At 54.8% G+C, this 13,489-nt stretch overlaps 6 protein-coding genes across 6 annotated transcripts; 2 read left to right on the top strand and 4 right to left on the bottom strand.

Annotated features, from left to right (window-relative positions):
* Positions 1 to 78: 78 nt before the first annotated feature.
* On the bottom strand, positions 79 to 1,942 carry BO82DRAFT_314575 (M18 family aminopeptidase). The gene is made up of 6 exons (XM_025632514.1): positions 1,832 to 1,942; positions 1,695 to 1,756; positions 1,541 to 1,642; positions 1,347 to 1,482; positions 1,206 to 1,298; positions 79 to 1,154 (listed from the first exon to the last, which is right to left on the bottom strand). Exons 1-6 carry the CDS (start codon positions 1,905 to 1,907, stop codon positions 136 to 138), a joined length of 1,488 nt encoding a protein of 495 aa, XP_025489955.1. The 5' UTR covers positions 1,908 to 1,942; the 3' UTR covers positions 79 to 135.
* Positions 1,943 to 2,167: 225 nt separating this feature from the next.
* BO82DRAFT_314570 (putative protein transport membrane glycoprotein Sec20) lies at positions 2,168 to 3,635 on the bottom strand. Its single transcript, XM_025632513.1, has 3 exons — positions 3,193 to 3,635; positions 2,870 to 3,117; positions 2,168 to 2,791 (listed from the first exon to the last, which is right to left on the bottom strand). Exons 1-3 carry the CDS (start codon positions 3,504 to 3,506, stop codon positions 2,193 to 2,195), a joined length of 1,161 nt encoding a protein of 386 aa, XP_025489954.1. The 5' UTR covers positions 3,507 to 3,635; the 3' UTR covers positions 2,168 to 2,192.
* A 168-nt stretch (positions 3,636 to 3,803) lies between these two features.
* BO82DRAFT_356177 (mitochondrial 54S ribosomal mL53 protein) lies at positions 3,804 to 4,746 on the top strand. The gene is made up of 2 exons (XM_025635653.1): positions 3,804 to 4,001; positions 4,065 to 4,746. Exon 2 carries the CDS (start codon positions 4,107 to 4,109, stop codon positions 4,425 to 4,427), a length of 321 nt encoding a protein of 106 aa, XP_025489953.1. The 5' UTR covers positions 3,804 to 4,001; positions 4,065 to 4,106; the 3' UTR covers positions 4,428 to 4,746.
* ipp1 (inorganic diphosphatase IPP1) lies at positions 4,701 to 6,436 on the bottom strand. Its single transcript, XM_025635652.1, has 5 exons — positions 5,813 to 6,436; positions 5,620 to 5,739; positions 5,211 to 5,554; positions 5,073 to 5,156; positions 4,701 to 5,019 (listed from the first exon to the last, which is right to left on the bottom strand). Exons 1-5 carry the CDS (start codon positions 5,987 to 5,989, stop codon positions 4,881 to 4,883), a joined length of 864 nt encoding a protein of 287 aa, XP_025489952.1. The 5' UTR covers positions 5,990 to 6,436; the 3' UTR covers positions 4,701 to 4,880.
* A 717-nt stretch (positions 6,437 to 7,153) lies between these two features.
* Positions 7,154 to 8,917, top strand: BO82DRAFT_356174 (tRNA-dihydrouridine(20) synthase (NAD(+))). Its single transcript, XM_025635651.1, has one exon. It carries the CDS (start codon positions 7,318 to 7,320, stop codon positions 8,650 to 8,652), a length of 1,335 nt encoding a protein of 444 aa, XP_025489951.1. The 5' UTR covers positions 7,154 to 7,317; the 3' UTR covers positions 8,653 to 8,917.
* A 713-nt stretch (positions 8,918 to 9,630) lies between these two features.
* BO82DRAFT_127836 (uncharacterized protein) lies at positions 9,631 to 13,456 on the bottom strand. Its single transcript, XM_025629943.1, has one exon. The coding sequence runs from the start codon at positions 13,191 to 13,193 to the stop codon at positions 9,819 to 9,821; it is 3,375 nt and encodes a 1,124-aa protein (XP_025489950.1). The 5' UTR covers positions 13,194 to 13,456; the 3' UTR covers positions 9,631 to 9,818.
* Between the last annotated feature and the right edge of the window lie 33 nt (positions 13,457 to 13,489).

Below are 13,489 nucleotides of genomic sequence, written 5' to 3'. Positions count from 1 at the left end.
TCCTCGGTCCGACGGAGCTGAGGCTACTAACTACAACTACAGTACGAACATTTAGCGCGAGCTACACTGCAACACTAGCTGAATGATAGTGAGGTATTTCTTATGAACAGGCTAGACTATGGACGGTTGTCTATTCTAATCCACAAGAATCGTCTTGGAGAGGTCGGCGTAGTGCTTGAAGAAGCTCGTAAACAGCCGGATGGAATGGCCGACATCATAGGTACCTCCAGTCTCGCGGATACTGTGCATGCTGAGCTGAGGGTTGCCCAGATCCAGAGTACGAGCTCCCAGCTTGGCTGACATCATGGGACCAATGGTACTGCCGCAGCTGGAGTCGTTGCGAACAACGAACAGCTGCAGGGGCACACCCTCACCACCGTCCTCGGCGGCCTTGCGAGCAACCTCCTGCAGAAGAACAATTCCAGGAGAGTTGGTCGCGTAGCGCGCATTGGCGTTGATCTTGATTACAGGTCCCTTATTGATCTGCGGCCGGTGGTCGTTCTCGTACTTGGGGGAGTAGTTCGGGTGAACACCGTGCGCCATGTCGGCGGAAAGAAGGAATGAGGTAGACAGAGTCTGCTCATAGGCAGTGGAAACGTCGGCATCACCGCCGGCCGTCGACGGCAGCACTGAGAGACGACGGATAACGGCAGGAAGCATGTTGGAGTCGGCGCCCTGAGCGGTACGGCTGCCGATCTCTTCGTGGTCAAACAAAGCAATGAGACGGATGGACGACTCATTGTCCAAGGCCGAAGCATCGGTCACAGAGTCAATCAGGCCGACGGTGGCACAGAAAGAGCTGTTCAGGTTGTCCAAACGGGGAGAAAAGATGAACTCGTCCAACAAGCCACCCAGGTTGGACTTTTGCGTATCGAACAGAATCATCTCAAAGTCGAGGATATCGGCAGGCTTGGCGCCGGCTTCGGCGGCGATGAGCTCGACCAGGTAAGGGTGGTGGCGCTCAGTGATCGCCTTCAGAGGGGAGAATTCTCCTTCATCCTCTGCAGTGTTCTCAGCCTTGGTGGTCTCACTGGCACCGGTGCGGTTGAGCTCGGCCTCCACGAGGCCGGCGATGGGGAAAAGCTGGGTCTCCTTGTTAAAGGAGAAAGTTTCCTGGCGGTCAAGGTGGATAGCCAGGGTAGGGATACGCAGAACTATCAAGCCCGTTAGTTACACACCCTGAAAATCTCAGAGATAGTTCATACTAGGCCGGTCAATCTTGATCAGCTTCTGCACAATCGAGCCGTCGCCGTTGCGCACCATAGCCCGACCCGCAACTCCCAGATCACGGTCGAACCCTGTGAGCAATTAGCACCGATTACATGATCAGAACAGGGTAAGCGCACACGTATGCCAGATGCCCCCTCCGTAGGTCTCGACACCCACTTGGACATAGCCTTCCCCGCGCTTGTTGCTGACAGGCTTGACCCGCAGCACGGGGGAGTCGGTGTGAGCCCCAATCATGGAAATGGGGTTGCCAGGCTGTTGAGTGTCAGCGTCAGTTTGCCCAATGAGGTAAGATCGTTGACTAGGCACATACCTGCCACTTCTTGCCGATAGCAAAGGCCACAATGGTAGACTGGTTACGAGTGACATAGTATTTTCCGCCGGGACGGCAGGTGGATGCCCAAGGGTCCTTCTCCTGCAGTGGTATTAGTAGCTGCTCTCAAATTCTGTGAGACAATCGTCTGTACCTTGATCTCTTGGAAGCCAGCCTTCGCGAGGAGGTCCTTTGCAGATTGGACTGCATGGAAGGCTATATGGCTCGGTCGTGTTAGAACGGCTTCTCCACCAGGCACAGATAAGGCAGTATGATTGGGGAAGAGCTTACGGGTGGGAGAGGCATTGACATAGGACAAAAAGTCCAGAGCCGGCTGTTTCAGGTTCTGGGCGAGCTTGGAAGTCATCTTGGAGGACCTTGGGATCTGACAGAGAAACCGTGGGGTGGTGCGGAGGAGAAAATCATGGGCCAAAGGTACCGTACGGATAAGTTGATAACTTAGTGGCCATGAGATCATGCCAAGGCGGTCAGTTCAGTTGACAGCTTTGACGCGGGGAAAGGTCCATCCATAAACAATCGCCCGTGCTTCTAGGGCTGCTGAAGGGTCTACTTAATCGGCCATACGCTTATTGAGAATACAGTTTGGAGACAGACACATCATGAAGACATTGCATTCGCTATAGATATGCTTCTATAGTTCATCCCTATGGTGGGGAACCTCGGTAGCTTCAAACATCCTCTTCTTAGGATTCCTTGGCAGCTCCGCTTGCCTCTGCCTTTCCTCCGGCGAGATGTCGTCTATGTTGGTCTCCTCCTGCTGTTCAACCTCCTCTACCAATTCACCGATTTGGTCAATCAAGCGGTCCTCCTCCGTTTCATCCGTGACAGGGACCTGGTCCCATACTGCCTCTTGCTCCGCACTCTGCACGGTCGGTTCCACCTTCGGAGCCACAACCGGGGCCTCTTGCACCAACTGAGCGACAGGAGTAACAGAGTCAGAGGCCTGGACTGCCCGACTAGTTATGCCCACCACGCCTAGAATTGCAAAGGTAGATCGTGCCAGTAGTCGCACCGGCAGCCACACAAGCCACCACAGAGGACCGTAAAGTATGCGTCGGAAGACGAGCCAAGCGATAGTTCCGAGAAGAATGTAAAACGCCGTCTCCAGGTACCAAGTATCGGATTTCTGCGATCGAAGGAGAGAACCGACGAGGTTTCGCGACGAGGCGAGGAGCGAGTCCAGGTCCGTGTAAGATTCCGACAGCGACGAGAGGACAGCGGTGGATTGCTCTGTAGATTCGCGACAAACGGTTAGCTCCGAGGCGTTCGCTCTAGATAATTCTGCAGGACGCAGCAACAGCAACGAACCTAGTGTCTCCTGCGCGAATTGGCTCCGCGACAACTCGGACTGCATCAACTGATGCGTCCGCCGCAGCGCCGCCGTAACATCATTCGAAGCGTTCTTCACGATCTCATCCTGCGTCAGCTTCTCGGCGGGCTGATTTTTCCTGTCGGCGCTCTGGGACCGGGCAAACAGCAACTCCCTCTCTTTGCGGCGTGCGGTCTCGGCATTGCGTTTCGCTTGTAGCTGCGCGTTCCGGAAATCTCTTCTTGTCCTGCGTTCGTTGTTAGCACCCATTCTGTCCCGAAATCTGGCCTCGATAGATCTAGACTCCATGAAAAGCTCATACCTCTTCAGTTCCTCTGCTAACCGCCCCGCCAGCGCGACCACACGCTCCCTCTCTGATTCCTTCTCGTTGTCCAACGCCTTCCGTCGACTCTCGGGACCTGCCTCGAGACCCTCCACCTCCACCCGCAACAACTCCAACTGATCCTCCGCCCCTTTCAGAAACGCATGGATCTCCGTCCCAAGCTCCAGGCGCGCGTCATCACCCTGTCCTATGGCGGTCGTAAAGTTCTGCAGTCGAGAGACCAGCGGATGGATATCAGCCAGAGCGGTCGAGAGCTCCTTTAGTCGGGACTGGAGTTCCGTCAACGAAGACATTGTTATTAGTCGATGATAAGACGATCACTCGTAGCGCATAACACGGAGTTCGCAGAAATGCGCCACGCACAATAGAGCAAAAATGTCTTGTATGTAAAAAGTGAACGAAGAAAGTATAAAGAGGGGGGGGGGATTGTCGATGTGTCCGTTCCTCAACGGCAACAGCGTCATCGGCTTCCCGTATCTAAACGCTCCCCCGGTACGGAGAGATTCCATTCATTCCTGAGGCATCCAGAGAATTAGCACTGTTTGCATCTACGACAAACACACACACAGTGACCGACACACCTCCCGATCCTCCGCCGGAATTATCCAGGCCTTGGTGTTTTGTAGATACAGCAAAAAAAAAAAGCGGTTGAACTTGAGTGGTTTGAAATTCTTCTTCGATAGCTGCTGTGCGGGCAATCCTTCCTTCGCTCCCTCTTCCCTCCTCAGATCATAATCTCCGTCATCAATCGCAATCGCAACTCCGAGAGAGTTTGAAAAAAAGTCACTGTAAGTCCATCGCACTCTTCCCCCCAGAACAACCCAAGTATTCTAACTCGATATACGACGCAGCCCATCTCACCCTCTTCTCAATACACACAGCAAGATCTCAAAATGTCCATCCCAATCGCCACCATCTCCACCTTCCGTACAACCTTCAACCCCTGGGCCCGCAGCGCCCGTCCCTGCCGCCTGCTGCTCTCGCTCCTCCGCAACCCCTCGACCGTCCCGGCCTCGAGCGGCACGCACATCGACATCAAGGTGACGCAGCTGCCGCGGCACTCAACGAAGCCGGCCGAGCTGGTGGTCGGCTTCAAGAACGGGAAGGAGGTGAGCATCCCCGTCGGGGAGCGGGAGATGCGGATCGGGGATGTCATCGAGGAGATTGCCCGCGTAGGGCGCGTGATTGAGCGCGAGGAGACGTTGAAGGGTTGATTTTATTTCCGGCTGTTTATTTCAATTCTGGATTGAAGATTTGATTGGAGCGGAGAATGAAGGAAGAAGCCAGCAGGGGACAATGAAGGGGATGTGTATTGCGCCAGATATCCTACGGCCCTGGAGGATGACGGGCAATCTTGGTGCTTCTGTCCTTGTATTTTTGGACGTGCGCAATGCTATCGCGGCATAGGTGGAAGTCATCAGGACTTTGTTTCGTGACCTGTATTATCTATCATGTTATTCACGAACATGTGTATATACCAGCTACTGATTATTATTGTTTTATTTGTTTTTATATTTTTATAGACTACCCATCATTACATTCTCCCACTGACATAATGGCAATCGCTACGATAAATAACGTTCGTAAGAAGAGAAGTTTGAATGTATAAATCACCCGTAGGTGGGGGAATAAGTTTCGATTTTAGGGTTTGTACAAATTTAGACAGCTTAGACAGCGGCACCGGAGATGAAGAACCACTTGTCAACGCTGCCGTCAATGGGGGCAGGAGGAAGGTTCTCGCCCTTGGGGATGCTGGCGAGCTTGGAAGCGTCGGCGCGCTCAACACCCTCGTAGGTGCTGGTAGCACTAGAAGCGGGTCAGTCAAAACTTCTTTGTGGATGGGATCAGGAATAACGTACATGCTGACATCACCCTTGGGGGCCTGGCCAGAGATCAGCTTCTCCCAAGCATCACGGCACTCGCGGATGACCTCCAGAGCGTACCTGCAATAAATTAGCACAACTATTACATGCATCAACCATCGATCGGGAACGTACTTCTGGTTCTTGCACTCGCCGGAGAAAGCGAACTGGTTCTCGGGCTTTCCGTCGGGGATCTTGTAGATACGGAACCACTCGTTGGTGGCACGGAGAAGACCGGGGAGGTGACGCTCAACGTCCTCAACGTCGTTCAGCTTAGCAGCGAGGGGATCCTTGATGTCGATGACAATGACCTTCCAGTCGGTCTCCTCCTCGTCAAGCAGGGCCATGACACCGAGGACCTTGACCTGCTTGACCTGACCGGGGTAGCCGACAAGCTCACCAATCTCGCAAACGTCGAGCGGGTCGTTGTCACCCTTGGCCTTGGTCTCGGGGTGGACGTTGTTGGGGTCTTCCCAGGTCTATACAAGCTGTGAGATGGTGGCAGGCCAAGGAGGGGCAACAGCGGGGGGGAAAAAAAACATACCTGGGGGAAGGCACCGTAGTTCCAGAGGTAACCCTTGTGGGGGAAGCAGTTACGGACGTAGCGGAGCTTGCCCTTCTTCACATCCTGCTTGATGGGGTTGAGGAACTCCTCCTTGGAGATCTGGATGGCAACAGGGGGTCAGTTGTGTTGGTCGAGGGTGGACGTGGCGGGGTAAATGTTTGGGCCTGGGTACCTCCTGCTTGGCGTTGGTCCAGCGGGGGATCTCAACAACCATGTTGAAGATGTTGTTGGCCTCATCGGCGTAGAGGGGGATGTCGTGGAAGGGAGAGACGGGCTTGCCATCCTTCTCGATGTAGACACGGTGCTCCAGGGTGTTGGCCTGACCGATCTTGCGGACGGTGTAAGACATGGTGGGCGATTGTGTAGTAGCGGACACGGAAGAAAGGTGTCTAGCTAAAAGAGCAGTACGGTTTGAAGCGGACAAAACCGATGAACGAAGAGGGAAGGAAGAAGAAGGAGAGAGAGAAGAAGAGGAGGAGGAGGTAGCGGCGGGAGAAGGAGGAGGAGGGGGGGACGGGGCTTGTTTGGTGGGGGGAGCCAGCGTTGCGGATGTGCGACAAACGGACGAACAGCAAGACTCAGAAACAGTGCGGCGGGCGACTATCGGACTCCAGGCGGTGGGCAACCGGAGTGCTGACACTGGTCCACGACTAACCCCCAGGAACATTGAAATACGACAGCCTCAATGTAAAGTTTAAGAGGTCGAGGGGATTTGATTGATTGGGTCGATTTGTGTGGTATACACTCAGTAAATGGTTCTACCCAGGGGATGTCAATTGTTATAACTAGAGGTGAGTCCAAGGAGGATGAAGGGATCGGGAAAGAAAATCGGACGGGAGCAGAAAAAAAAGACGCCAACCAAAACAACCTCGGACGCTTTCCTCCTTCTATCTCGGCAGCTGCTGCTGTCACGGCACCAGTACGGATCTACGTATGCACCTCGAGATGTCCTCTCTACCAGTACGTGATTCTGACCACCTGCAGTTGAGGCTGTGCCTACTTGTACACTGGAGATTGTGCATGGGTTTACCTAGGCTAGTGGGAACACCCTGCAGATGACACCATTTCCCTTCTCTGCCTTTTGTTCCTCTCTTCGGTGAGGACGAATACCCTGGCTGGCCTTGGATTGCACCCGCTCCACCAGTACCGTTCCACTTATGGAGTGGATTGTCCTTGGGTGGGTGGCTTCCTCCTTATTTTCAGTCTATGAATATCCTTGCATCTGTACCAACAAGTCTTTTGGGGTCCATTTACACGAATCAAGTTACTGTACATTAGTCAATTGACATAATATCATCCACATGTGCGCCATTGCCTCTTCAATCGCTCAATCGCTCATCCCCTGCAATGTCAGCAGGTCTTGGCAGGTACTCCTACGGATCGGACTAACCGGCAGTCCGAAGTGAGTTGAATTCCTGCTGGATGAGTAAGCTGTAAGGCGAGAAAAACCTTATCGTATATCACCACGTGATCTGGCACTTTTTCGTTCTCCGCCTCCGTCTCGATCTAGAAACTCGGATAAACTTCGACTTTCTTGACAATCCAGAATCTTCGGTCGTTCTCGCAGATCAAAGCTAAAGTCAGCTTTACGACTTGACTACACTCAAATAAGGCATCAGAAGCTTAAACCCTCCAAGAAATGCTATGCTAAGCTTCCTACGACCCCTCCGCTCCGCAATGACCTCGATTCCTCGTGTCCCCATCCCCCCCAACGGGGTCGACTACCGCGGCAAAGTCGTCCTGGCTCCGATGGTGCGCTCCGGTGAACTTCCCTGCCGTCTTCTCGCCCTCAAGTATGGCGCCGACCTTGTTTGGGGCCCCGAGACCATCGATCGCGCCCTGGCAGGCGCCGTCCGCCGCGTGAACCCCCGCAACGGCACCATCGAATTCACCCGCACCCCCTCCAATGGCGGCCGCACCGAGAAGGCCACCCAGGAGTCCGTCATCTACCGCCTCGATCCCGTCCGTGAGAAAGGCAAACTCATTTTTCAGATCGGCACCGCCACGCCCGAAATCGCCGTTGCCGCCGCCAAGCTCGTGGCCGGCGACGTCGCGGGCATCGACGTGAACTCAGGATGCCCGAAGCCCTTCAGCACCAGCGGCGGAATGGGGGCCGCGCTGCTCAGAACCCCGGACAAACTCGTCGCGATCCTCGAGACACTGGTGCGGGAGGTCGGCAACCCGTACCAGATTGGCATCTCGGTCAAGATCCGGCTGCTGGACCGGGAGGACCCCGAGCCGACGCGCGCGCTGGTCTCGCGACTCGTCAAGACCGGCATCACGGGGCTGACCATCCACTGCCGCACGCCGCCCATGCGGCCCCGCGAGCGCGCCATCCGCGACCAGCTCTGCATGATCCGGGATATCTGCCACGAGGCCGGGGTGGCGTGCGTCGTCAACGGCGACGTCGCCAACAAGGACGACGGCCTGGCCCTGATGCAGGAATACGGGGTCGATGGCGCGATGATCGCCACCGCAGCCGAGGCGAACATGTCCGCGTTCCGCACGGAGGCCGAGGGCGGCCTCCTACCCTGGAAGGAGATGGTCCACGACTACATGCAGTTTTGTCTCGAGTCCGAGAACCGCTTCGGCAACACCAAGTACCTGCTGAACATCTTCGTGCCGGGCAAGTCCCCCGAGGCCCACCGCTTCAAAACCGCCCGCACCTACGTCGATACCTGCCATGCCTTGGGCTTCGAGGACCTGATCCCCGCGGCGACCCGCGTCGACGAGATCCTGGGACTCGCGGACAAGACCACGAACAAGAACAACGACACCAACGATGCCGTCAGCAAAGCCGTGCAGAACGCTCTCGAGAAGAATGAAACCGCTCGCGCGGCCGGCGGCGGCGGCGCCTCGCGCTCGAAACCCGCTTCTCCCGTCCTCTCCCACGCCGGCGGCCCGATTCGCACCAACTCCATCCCTCCCCCTACCAAAACTGTCACGGACGTCGATCCTGCTGCTGCTGCTACTGAAGCCGTCGCTGCCATGAATCAGGAACTTGCCGCATAACTCCCGCCTGCACAGTATACTATCGCATGATTCACCCCTTCTCTGCTTATTAACCCCTCATGTAATTACGCCTTTGTTTCCCTTTCTGTATGAACTCGTTCTCTGCGATTGCATTATCCGGTGTTGAAGATTGCTCTCGGTTGGTTTGGCTTTTGTTGCTTTGTGCTTAGAACTTTTAGATTCCCACCTTATGTTCTTCAATTGAAAAGGCACATACTCTCCTTTATAAGAACCAGGAAAACTGGATAGACACTCGACCCCAGGCAGCACAATAGACCACTCACTCAGTCGAATGACTGTAGCCAGAGGCAATGGCCTTTTGAACATAGAACATAGAACCCTAGAATCCGGCAAACCGACCAAGAAGAACAAACGGGCTAGGAGGAGAACGAGAATAGATCACAATCATTCGAACCATTACCGTCCTGACCTCGCTTTCTTATATCCAACTCTCAATTAATGAATCTAGTCAACCGGACATTGTGGAATGCAAAGACACAGCTACAAGCAATTGTCATTGTCATCAGCCCTGAACATCCTCAGGCGAAGAAGCATTGCGGTCATCGCATGCATGATCATCGCCTCGGTGGACACGCCTGTTTCAATCGTCATTCAGTTTCTTTCTAGCTCTATTCCGCCTCGTTTGCTTCTTGAGATGTATGTGTATGTTCCCATTCAAAAGGGAGAGGACGGGGATAAAAGAAAGGTACGAAGGGGAAGCAGCAGCAGGACCGCGGTACACGCAGTAGATGAAAGCTCAGAAACGAGGAGATTGCGTGGGGCGAGTTGAGGGGAAGTGTAATTGCGCCGACAGTGTATCCTTAATCTGAATATGATGAAAATGCACCAGACACCAGTCAAGAGAAATGGGAAATCATCGAAACAGATAACCACAAATGGTTTAAGAACGACCAAAGCATAAAGGTTCGCTGATTAGATGTGTGTAAGATTCCGTCATCTGCAAGGCCCCAGGAAAGGGTTCCTCTTTCTAAACAAGAACGTAAACGTAAACAGAACTCGCCAAATCGAGTTCTCCGTATTGAACAAGCGTATCATCACAAACGGCAAGAGAAAAAAAAGTGAAGTAATAGTGTAATAAACAACAAAGTACAACCGGAATGTCTATCATCAAACCAAACCCAAGCTCTCATATGCAAACGCAACAATCATGACTTGTGCTCCATATCCGCAAGAACCATATTCTCGACCGCCTTCATGCCCGCGTCTTCCGCCTTCTTGGACTCGGCGGCGTCCTCCCCGGCCACGGCCTGGTCGAGGGCCAGCTTCGTCTGGCCGAGCGCGTAGATCTGCTCCTCGATGGTGTCCTTGGTGACAAGCCGGATGACCTCCACCTCGCGGGTCTGGCCGACCCGGTGGGCGCGATTCTCGGCCTGGACGTCTTCCTGGGGGTTGAAGCTGGAGTCGAAGATGATGACCTTATTGGCGCACGCCAGGTTGATACCCGCGCCGCCGGCCTTGGTCGATAGGAGGAAGACGGGGATGTCGGTGCGCTCGTGGAAGGCATCAAGAATCGACTGCCGGTCTTCGACGTTGGTGCGGCCGTCCAGGCGCACGAAGCCGAGGTGTTCGTGCTCCAGCACGTTCTCCAGGATGTCCATCACCATGGTGAACTGCGAGAAGACGAGGGTCCGATCGCCCTTTTCCTGGAAGCGTCGGAGGAGCTCGCAGAGCTTGGCCACCTTGCCCGAGTCCATCCATTCGTTGTTCTTGAGGGCGAATCGGCTTAGTGCCGGGTATTTGACGCACATCGAGTGGCATTCGTAGTCGTTGTAGGGCTGAAGTTCCTCGAAGATGATGTCTGGGTTGGATAGGGAGAACTGTTCCTCTCTCAGGCAGGCCTTGGCCATGCGGCTGAGGATGGAATCAGTGTAGTGGCGTCTGTACAGCAATGGGTGAATGGCTGCTTGGCGAAGTTTCATGAGGATGTTAGCGGATTTGTTGCCAGTTTTCTTGCCCGCGGCGCGATCGGCCAGTAGCTTCCGGACTTCTTCCTGTTCATGCTCGTAGATTTGTCGCTGCGCGTCGTTAAGTTCGCAGTACTCGACATGGGAGATCTTTGCAGGCAGATCGATGACCTGGTGCTTCTTGCGTCGTAGCACAAAAGGCTTCAGCATCGATTTCGCGCGTTCAATGCGCTGCGCAGAAAGCAATGCGGAGTGTGACTCGTCGACGGTCTTCGCTTTGTTCGCGAAGATGTGGTGGAGCTCATCCTTGCGCTCGCGGAACACTTTGGGAAGAATAAATCCCAATAAGGAAGCCAGCTCTTGTAGGTTGTTCTGTAATGGCGTACCCGTCAACAGAAGTCTGAAACGTGCCGGGATGCGAATCAGCTTCTCGTATAGCACCGAGGTACTGCTCTTCAACATGTGTCCCTCGTCATAGACACAAACGCAAAAGTCCATATTGCGAAGAAAGTGTGCATCAACCTTGCCCTTCGCAATGGTATAAGTGGTGATGACAACGTTGATGCTGTCTCTGTTATCCTCAATCGTCTCCCGGATCTCCGCACGCTCAGCCTGGCCGGCATAATAAGGCATGACAGAGAGGGTAGGGCAGAACTTTTGAAATTCACGCAGCCAGTTCTCGATTGTCGATGCAGGTACGACAATGAGATGTGGCCCCTTGAATCCCTTCTCATAAAGATGGGCCAAGAAGGCAATGACTTGGCAGGTCTTTCCCAGACCCATATCATCGGCCAAGATGCAACTCAATTCGTGTTCGAACAGTAATGAGAGCCAGTTGATACCCACGATTTGATAGTTCTTCATCTTCAAGTCATCTCGCATGATTGAAGGCTGGGAGATGAATCGTCCTTTGCGTGCGGGCGCCACACCACCAGGCGCGGGCCCGTCACTATCCTCATCCGAAGGTTGGCTTGCTGGGGTTCCTATGCCGGAGTCATGCGACTGAGAATCTCTAGGATCGATGGATACCAGCTCCAACTCTCCGTCTTTCTTCCCGAAGATATCCACTCCCCACTTCTTCATTTCAGCTGCAATCGGTTTACCAAGCGCTTCGCAGCGCGCGACAAGAGAATCGACGGCGTCGTAGCCCACCCACATATCAACACACTTATCCACAATCTTGTCGCCAATTGGCTTGGGCGTTTTGCGACCTCGGGCCCCCTTCGGCTTTGCATCTTCCTTCACCGGGGCAGGAACGGCGCGGACCTCGTCCAGAGACCTAAATGGTCGATGCGAGATTACATGCTGTGCCACTTCCTCGGTAATAGCAGCAATATCCGCCAGGTCCAAGACGCTGCATGTGTTGAAGAATTTTAGTAATTTGAGATCGAACTGCACATCGCCTACCACTTCCTCGACGTCAGAGTCGGAGTCATCGTCGATGATGATGGCTTCTGGAGACTCCGAGCGCCGGGGAGATTCCGGTCTCCGCCCCTGCACCAAGCGACCCGGTTTCTTGGGAGGGGTTTCCGCATCAGGTTCCGGGCGAGGCTGAGGACGAGACTCCGAGCGCACGGGGCTCGGGGAAGAAACCCGGCTTTTGGGCCCTCTCATTAACCGTCTGCGCGGTTTCGCCTCGTCGTCCTCCGCCTGCGCCGCCGGGGGCTTTTGCGCGGCGAGAGTCCTCTGCAAGTTCGCCGCGGACCACTTGTCCTGGATGGTCCCTCTCGCTTTGATCTGCTGCTTCGCCGCCGGGGCCGCATTCGCCTGGCGCGACATGGACAATTCATCCTCGGCAGAGACCTCCTTCCCTTCCGCACTGGCCAGGAGATCCAGGGCGTCCTCGTAGTTTCCGCGCTTTGCTACGAGCGCTTGCACGCAGGCCTGCACAGACTTCAGCGGCATGACCTTGAGCATTCGTTGCACCTTGATCTTGATATTATAGTCCTCGATACTATCGAGCGAATACTGCCCGTCGACGGGCTGGGCGCGTGAAGGGCCATCCTGCCGAACTTTCTTGACGGCCATCCCTTTCGGCGTGGGGTCCATCTGCGCGGCGGGGCGTTTCGCAGGGTTGTAGATAGCGCTGGTGGTGATCTCCTTGAAGCGGTCGATCGGCGAGTCCGCAACCTTGTCCGGACTGCGCGAGGACTTGGTGAACATGGCGGGTTTGATGTCGGGGTTTTGTAGGTTCTGAACATCCTCGTCGGAGGACCCGCCTCGATACGTGGGGCCGTCATCTTCGAGATCGATCACCGGGGCACGCTTCGCCGGGCCTGCAGAGACCGGCGGCCGGAACATGGTGCCGCTGGGGGCCATCAGGTTGGAGAGACGACCAGCGTTCGGGGTCGGACGGGAGGGGGAAGAGGTAGGACCTAGCGGGGAAGAGGCGGCGACTTGTACCACGGAGGCGCCCTTCGCAGTATACGGATTGTCGACCAGCTGGGTCGGTTGAGTGAAGCGCTGAGAGGCCGGGGTCAGCGATTGAGCGGCCACCGGTTGGTGGTGAGTAGCAGGAACGGTGGCGACCGTCTCATATTGGGTATCGTCTTTGGTTGGAGTACCGGGAACGACTTTTTTGTCATTCACAGGAGAGTCAGGCACTGAGTCTTCCATGACGGAATGACTCTTCAAAGAGAGGATTGGGGGTTTGAGAGGGTGAACGCAGAAATGTCGTCATGCGCCAGGGGAAATGGAGAAGTAGAGAAAGGGGAGAGTGTCTCTGGAGTGTGAGGTGAGAGGAAGAGAGCGCAGGAGGGAAAGATTAGCAAGGCGGAACAGGCGAATTGATTGCCTCCTCCAACACGGTAAGCACCGTAAGTAAAGTTAAGTTTCGCTGGGTTTTTCTCCGCAAAACGCGCCCAGACGCGATCGATCACGTGAAGTGGCGCTTCAATTAAGCCCAGGAAAGG

The sequence above is a fragment of the Aspergillus uvarum genome (genome assembly GCF_003184745.1).
Source record: "Aspergillus uvarum CBS 121591 unplaced genomic scaffold BO82scaffold_43, whole genome shotgun sequence".
NCBI classification, from domain to species: Eukaryota; Fungi; Ascomycota; class Eurotiomycetes; order Eurotiales; family Aspergillaceae; genus Aspergillus; species Aspergillus uvarum.
The sequence above is the reverse complement of the archived record's forward strand: the minus strand, read 5'-3'. Positions and strand labels throughout refer to the sequence as shown.

Excerpts from the sequence above, each read along its gene's own strand:
- BO82DRAFT_127836 (XM_025629943.1), bottom strand. The coding sequence starts at position 13,193 with ATGGAAGACTCAGTGCCTGACTCTCCTGTGAATGACAAAAAAGTCGTT.
- BO82DRAFT_314570 (XM_025632513.1), bottom strand. The coding sequence starts at position 3,506 with ATGTCTTCGTTGACGGAACTCCAGTCCCGACTAAAGGAGCTCTCGACC. Across the intron at positions 3,118-3,192 it reads TTAGCAGAGGAACTGAAGAG|GACAAGAAGAGATTTCCGGA; the intron begins GTATGAGCTTTT and ends CAACGAACGCAG. Across the intron at positions 2,792-2,869 it reads ATTCGCGCAGGAGACACTAG|AGCAATCCACCGCTGTCCTC; the intron begins GTTCGTTGCTGT and ends GCGAATCTACAG.
- BO82DRAFT_356174 (XM_025635651.1), top strand. The coding sequence starts at position 7,318 with ATGACCTCGATTCCTCGTGTCCCCATCCCCCCCAACGGGGTCGACTAC.
- BO82DRAFT_314575 (XM_025632514.1), bottom strand. The coding sequence starts at position 1,907 with ATGACTTCCAAGCTCGCCCAGAACCTGAAACAGCCGGCTCTGGACTTT. Across the intron at positions 1,643-1,694 it reads CTGGCTTCCAAGAGATCAAG|GAGAAGGACCCTTGGGCATC; the intron begins GTACAGACGATT and ends ATACCACTGCAG. Across the intron at positions 1,483-1,540 it reads CTATCGGCAAGAAGTGGCAG|CCTGGCAACCCCATTTCCAT; the intron begins GTATGTGCCTAG and ends GACACTCAACAG.
- BO82DRAFT_356177 (XM_025635653.1), top strand. The coding sequence starts at position 4,107 with ATGTCCATCCCAATCGCCACCATCTCCACCTTCCGTACAACCTTCAAC.
- ipp1 (XM_025635652.1), bottom strand. The coding sequence starts at position 5,989 with ATGTCTTACACCGTCCGCAAGATCGGTCAGGCCAACACCCTGGAGCAC. Across the intron at positions 5,555-5,619 it reads ACTACGGTGCCTTCCCCCAG|ACCTGGGAAGACCCCAACAA; the intron begins GTATGTTTTTTT and ends CAGCTTGTATAG. Across the intron at positions 5,020-5,072 it reads CCCAAGGGTGATGTCAGCAT|TGCTACCAGCACCTACGAGG; the intron begins GTACGTTATTCC and ends ACCCGCTTCTAG.